Source organism: Lutjanus erythropterus, chromosome 10, assembly GCF_056507025.1.
Source record: "Lutjanus erythropterus isolate fLutEry1 chromosome 10, fLutEry1.hap2, whole genome shotgun sequence".
Taxonomy (NCBI): Eukaryota; Metazoa; Chordata; class Actinopteri; order Lutjaniformes; family Lutjanidae; genus Lutjanus; species Lutjanus erythropterus.
The window spans coordinates 10,327,725-10,334,208 of record NC_139326.1 but is presented as its reverse complement, the minus strand read 5'-3'; the positions used below and the strand labels follow the sequence as shown (position 1 = coordinate 10,334,208).

At 41.7% G+C, this 6,484-nt stretch overlaps 1 protein-coding gene across 1 annotated transcript; it reads left to right on the top strand.

The window, feature by feature from the left end:
* The first annotated feature begins 1,020 nt into the window (after positions 1-1,020).
* rnf214 (ring finger protein 214) lies at positions 1,021-5,792 on the top strand. The gene is made up of 6 exons (XM_084728163.1): positions 1,021-1,340; positions 2,304-2,533; positions 2,674-2,807; positions 3,049-3,277; positions 3,472-3,681; positions 4,853-5,792. The coding sequence occupies exons 1-6, from the start codon at positions 1,199-1,201 to the stop codon at positions 5,711-5,713; spliced, it is 1,806 nt and encodes a 601-aa protein (XP_084584289.1). The 5' UTR covers positions 1,021-1,198; the 3' UTR covers positions 5,714-5,792.
* Positions 5,793-6,484: the final 692 nt, after the last annotated feature.

Below are 6,484 nucleotides of genomic sequence, written 5' to 3'. Positions count from 1 at the left end.
ACTCGAGTACAGATTTTCAGTATTCTTCCCACCACTGTTAAACCCCAAATAAGATTGTCAAATTAAGGTTGAAATTATTTAGTATTTTTCATAATTATAAAGAATTACATCTATCTGTGGTAATATGGGGAGTATGAAAAGTTGTGTAGGCCTTCACATAGGAGAGAGAATGTTATGGAAAATAAAAATGAAAAAAAAAATTGAAATGAACAGAATAAGTGAATGTGAAAAAGTAAAATCAAAAAGTTTTGACAAACTTTTGGACTTTTGTGGTAAGTCCACATTTCATGGTGGGATGTGTTTTCATTGGTTTGTCTTTGGACTAACTATTTTTTTTTCCTTTTAACCGATTCAAAACACCAGCTAACACACAGCACACAAAATAACACAATTTGTCTTTTTTTCCCAAAATGATGTGTCATATAAACTGGATGGCAATGATTGGAAGTAAAACTTTAAATGATAAACAAACCAAATGGTATTAACAGATATCAGTTGAATAACTTTTAACTGTGTAATTGACTACAGTTTTTCCCAAAACAACAGTGTTCGCAACTTAAGACTTTTCTCAAATGATGTGAAAAATGAATGTGCTGCTTTATACTTCTGCTTCATTACATTACACGATGCTGTGTTGTAGATTTAATTACCCCAAACTATATAAAGCATTTAAAACCAGTTATAAAATCAAAGTGCCTTTTACATGTTAATGTATCAATGATAATAGTCCAATAAAATCATGATAACACTGATAGGGCCCACACAAACAGTTACTTTGATACTATGAATACTTTTGTATTTGTTTTTTTGTTTTTTGTTTTACATGTAATTGAATATTCCTTTAGTGTCTGCCTCCTCTTAGTTTAATTCTATCATGTAGGCCAACAGTATGGTGTATTTTGACTTTAGTATGCGGATTTGTCCAACGTTCAATAAAGTTTTCTGATTTAAAAAAATCAATAGACGATCTTTGGGCCATTTCAGCCGGATGCTTTTCCACGACACATGCACACTTCCGCGTTCTTAGCGAATCAATGGCGGCAACTGTAAACTGGAATTTAACAACGGTTAATGTCACAAAATATTAATTATAAATAACGTTTGAGGTGCTGTGAGAGTTACCACTGTCGTCGCCAGTGTTTAGCTAACTGTTAGACAAAAAAACCCAGTGGGGTTCAACTTTTAGTTTCATGTTTGTATGTCAGTTAGCATGGATGCTAGCGTAGAAATAGCTAGCATTGCCTCAGAAGAAGAGCACGAAGTCCTATATCTAACAGCGGAGGAGGAGGAGGACCTGGACCTGGACCTGGACCTGGCGTTAGCAAACATGACAGTGGAAGGTAACATCATATCAGTGTTTGACAACAGCAGATTTACACAGAAAGTAACTCCTGCAAACACAGTCCATGTGTCACTGGTGTAATGCTCCATTAATGCCCGATTATTAAAGGCAAATAGCAACGACACAAGCTTACTTACTTAGGTTTCAGTTACCCCCAAACAGGAAGTCAGGCAAATATTTATCAGATGGCAGTCATGTTCTGGTGTGAATACAGGGTACAAGGTTCTGTATTTCATGTAGCCCTACGTTATCAGATATGATGGTGCGTTTAAGTACAGCAGTGGTGGAATAGAAGAGTTAGCTTTCTGTAGTAAAGTTTAATTCGTAGGCACATGTACACTTTCAGGAGGAAATATAGTTTTTGCTATAATGGTCGCCCGATATTAGCAAGCAGGATGGCTGTTGATCGATACATAATACCGACATAAAAGCAAAAAATATGTATAATTCATTATTCCATATACAATACAACATAATATACACTGTTGTTTTTTCCAGTAGCGTGTTATAGATAGAGCTATTATTATTTAATGATATAGAAAAATACAGTGGGGCAGGCATCAGCTGATGTTGATTATCTCAAAATGCCAGCTAATTGGCTCCACATTTGTCTACCTCCAACTTGCTAGTCAACAGTGTATATATGAATGAAAATATTGCTCAACTTCAACCAAAGTACTGCTATGTGACTGCATTAATAATAATTATCTAACCATATGATATCATATAGCCTTTCAACTTCAGCTTTAACTTCTTTGTTCCCAAATCAAAAGGGAAAGTGTTTTGCTATGCGTCCATAAGAAATATGTAATACATGTAATGTAGTACCCATGAGCCTCAATTTCTGTTCCTCCGGTGAAGAATCTGGTCAAAGTCTTGTGATCAATGTAACATTTTTGTATTTAGCCATTGGTTGTTCTCTCTTGTTTACTGGTTTTGTCCTCCTTGATTCTTTTTCCAGACCTGCTGCAGAATTTCAAGGCCGTGCAGACGGACAGCACGACAGAAGAGTTGGCCATCAACACAGATGTGGACTGGGAGAGTCAGGTGGCGGCCATGTTGGAGTACAGCTCCACTCTGACGGAGCAGTACGACATTCTGAGGAGGAAGCAGGATGAGGAGGAGGTGGCGCACGAGAAAGACAAACAACAGCTGCTGAAGAAGAAGGAGGACGCCACTCGCCAGCACCAGGTGAGATTGACCCACATATACACACACACATATTTTAAGGGTACTCTTTGGGGTTTTTGACCACTTGTGGCACTGCGGTCCAAAACAGGGCAGTATAACAGAGGAGTGTTATATCTTCAGACTGTGACTGTTCTTTTTAGGCTCTTCTGGACAAACTGGAGTCTCTGCGAGTTAAGCTGCAGCTGAACAACTCGAAGGCCACCAGGAAGAATTTCTTAGCCAAAAACCAGGAACTGACCACAGAGAAGAACAGAGCAGAGGAGGAGAGGAACAGGTAAAAACCACAAACACAGTGGAAATAAAAGACGAGGGCTGAAATGACAAGGAAAGGTGGTATATAGTTGATCTCTTGAAATTCTTGGATGTGGAAAGCAAATGGAAACCTGAGCATTTTTTTTTGCTCAGTTTTCACCTCAGATAAAGTTTCACTTCTGTAATACTGCTGTTGTAGTTTTCTTTTAAAAACACCCATTACTCACCCTCACACTTACCGTGGTCCTTCGTCCTCCCTCCAGACTGGCCAAAGAGCTGGAGGAGAGTGAGAAGAAGCTGACAGATCTCACAAAGGAGCAGAGCGAGGAGCAGATGAGGTGGAAGGAGGAACTGGACGAGCTGAGGCAGGAGATGGAGCAAGTGAGGAAGGAGGCGCAGGAGGCCGAGCTGCTGGCCTTAAAGGACGAGATCGCTACTGTGGAAAAGCACAGAGACGTCGCCATGTCTCACATTGAGGCCTGGCTGAGAGAGGTACACACATCAGAACGTTACGATCGCCATCTGATATTCACTGATGTCAAAAATATGAGTTTTTATGCCAAAAAATTCAAAATCAGAATGTGAAATAAAATGAAATGACTGACATAAAATACAGTCCAGAGAGACCATAAATGTAGCATGAAGCCCCTCAGCTGCTCTGACCTTCTTGGGGTTACCTGTCCCAGGTGGGACAGTACCTGAACACTCTGAAGATGGAGTTTCCCCAGCAGTACCCTCTTGAGAGGCAGAAGTGGGAGAAGAAGGAAGGTCTCGTCCGGAGGAACCAGGCAGAGCTCCAGACCCGTTTCAGGGAGGTTCTGCAGCTGCTCAAGCAGGGTCGCGAGTTTGAGTCCCTTCCCAGGATCAGTGTGCCGACTCTGCCTCAGGTCCCCATGGTAAGACCCCTCCACTGGTAGGATTTCAGTAAAGGCACATGTCTTTTTGAAGAACTTGATTTGATCATTTATACTCCACATTAGACACACACAGTAATGGAAGGAACCTTCTGCTTTCATTTCGTCCATATTTGTAACTGTTTTTTAAAAAATTTAAGGATACGATGAAAGCTGTACCTCCAGTAGTCATGGTGGCAGTGTAGCAGTGTAGCCAATAGTTCAAGCGAGACTGGACCCTAGGACACGATGAAGAAGTTTAATAAATCTGAAAGTATTGGAAATGATGTTCATCATCAGTTAGTGAAAAGATTTCTCCATCCTCATGGTGTGATGCATTTAATGGCTGCACAGACCACTGCCATCTACAGTGCCGCTTCTCCGTTTGCTTCTTTTTCAATAGATACATCATTATATCCTCCACCAGCACCGCCATGTTTATGGTTGTCAGAAATTTTTGACTCTTCTTTATGGGGTAGCTTTTGACTCAGAATGACGCCCTCTAGTGGATGTACTGCTTCATCTTCATGCCAATGTAACAGAATCATGGAAGTATGTTGATTATTATTGATACATCATTTAAAATAGACATCTATTTTTTGTATGTAAATCAGATGTACATCAGATCTGTGTGGAGCAGTGGGGAGATTGTAACCTTCCTTATATTAATGCATGAACCAAACAAATGTCATATTTCTCCCCTGTTTTCCACATGGTTTTCCATCGATTGAGCTTTAACTGGAGTTCTTTTAATGAATGGTTAAAAGCACCAACTGGAGAATTAGTTTCACCAGCTGTTTACCTCAAACCATTTAACTCTAATATTCATGCGTAGTTTAAGTTAGAAACAAGCATTTTCTTTTGTGTTTTTTCTGGAAGATTTGTTCTAGTTTCTGATAGAAATTTGACTAAAGTCATTCCATGTTTTGCCACACAGTCCAGTAGATTTTAAAAAGAGATAAGCAGCAAATCCTCACATTTGAGGAGCTGGAACTAGGGGATGTTTGCTTCAAAAATGACTTACACAGTTGAACAGTTATGAAATATGAATCTGTTTTTTATAATGTTGAAGCTACTTACAGTATTGGGTCTTTTATTTGAAGGAATATCAGGGTTCAAGGAGTTTAACTTTATAACATTATCTGATCTTAAATGATTTTCTTTTCTCCCACAGGCTGATCTGAGATTCAATCAGTTGATGCAGTCACTGGTCCGCCCTGCGTTCATACCCCCGCCTCCTCCGAACCCAATGAACCGACCCCTCCATCCACAGCGGCACCCAAACTTCTACCAGCACCAGTACCAGCCCCCTCACCATCCCCAGTTCCGTCACCGCTACCACCACCCACCACACCCCCACCATTTCCAACACCCACCCCCACCCCACCAGCATTTCCAACCCCCCGTTCCACCACAGCACCAACAGCCTCAGCAGTTCCAGCCTCCCCAGACTTCGCAGCCCCAGTTCCAGCCCCACATCAGAGCTCCAGTGAGGGTGACTCCTCCCCCCAGTCTATCCCCGTCCCCTCCTGTTCAGCCTATCCACCCTGTAGTTCCCTCCCCGCCTCCCCCCGCTGCTGCTGCTGGTCCCGCTGCCACCTCCGCCCCCACCGGCAAACTCGACAAGGTCCTAGAGAAGCTCGGGGCTCGTTTCCCACAATGCAACAGGGCTCAGCTGACGTCGTTGCTCCAGCAGGTGAAGAGCTCCCGCGGTACGCTGGCTGGCATGTCCATGGAAGAGGTCATCGAGCAGGTCGGCTTCAAGCTGGCACAGAACGAGAGGTCGGCCCCGGGACCCATCAGCCGGCCCGTGCCCCCTGGCCCCATCCAGAGACCGACACCTCCCCCGCAGAGAGCGGCGGCAGGTGGAGGTCAGCCTGTCGGGCCCCGTAAACTCTGCCTGATGTGCCAGAACCATGTGGATCCAGAAAGCCGCCACCCGCTGAGCTGCTCGCACACCATCCACAAAGACTGCATCAAAGTGTGGCTGCAGTCCAGCAAAAACAACTCGTGTCCCTTCTGCCCTGCCAAGTGACGGAGGAACTAATGTAATCTGTGCCATCCAAAATTTACTCTGTTACTGTTCAACACTGAATCTCTCTGTTCACGACAGATGTGGTGTGATGTTTCTAGTAAAATCTAACCTATAATAAAGGTCATCAAAGAAAAGCAGGTGAATTGTTGAGGCTGGTGAATGAAACAGGTGCAGATATGATAGATCATGTGACTGCAGCTGAGAGCACTCAAGCAAGAAGCTTTTTTTAAGGAGGTTACCTGCTAATCAGGGATGGATATAGTTAAAAACAACCTGAGTTACTTTTCAGTACCTTCGTTTGAGTAGTATATTTTTCTACAAATTTCTTAGTTTAATAAAAATAAATCTTAATGCATCAGTGTTTGTTGTTGTTTTATTACGTGAAACCAAACAAGAACTTTTTCAAAATAATTTGGGATTGACCAGGGTGTAGTAGGTGTGTGGTTTTATCACAGAATCGAGTTACTTTGTTGCCACAGGTGAATTTTTAGCATTTTTAGCATGTTATGGTAAACATTTATAATGTAACATTTACCATTATAACATGCTAACATGGGTACAATTGCAATTAAATATCCTTATTCATAAGACTGCTAATATGAATATAGTTAGCATGGTCACTTTTACTGTTAGTGTAACATTTTAATGCTAGCATGAACATGTTACATTCAGCATGGAAATCAAGACTTTTAGAGTTCGATGAATAAATGGAACAGGTTTATAAATTCAAAAAAGATGAATGAAACAAATAAAGCGATGAAAAGGGAAAAG

What these genes read in the sequence shown, in the direction of transcription:
- rnf214 (XM_084728163.1), top strand. Translation starts at nt 1,199, where the DNA reads ATGTCAGTTAGCATGGATGCTAGCGTAGAAATAGCTAGCATTGCCTCA. An exon ending in AGCAAACATGACAGTGGAAG is followed by an intron (nt 1,341 to 2,303) that starts GTAACATCATAT and finishes TTCTTTTTCCAG; the next exon opens with ACCTGCTGCAGAATTTCAAG. An exon ending in TTGAGGCCTGGCTGAGAGAG is followed by an intron (nt 3,278 to 3,471) that starts GTACACACATCA and finishes TACCTGTCCCAG; the next exon opens with GTGGGACAGTACCTGAACAC.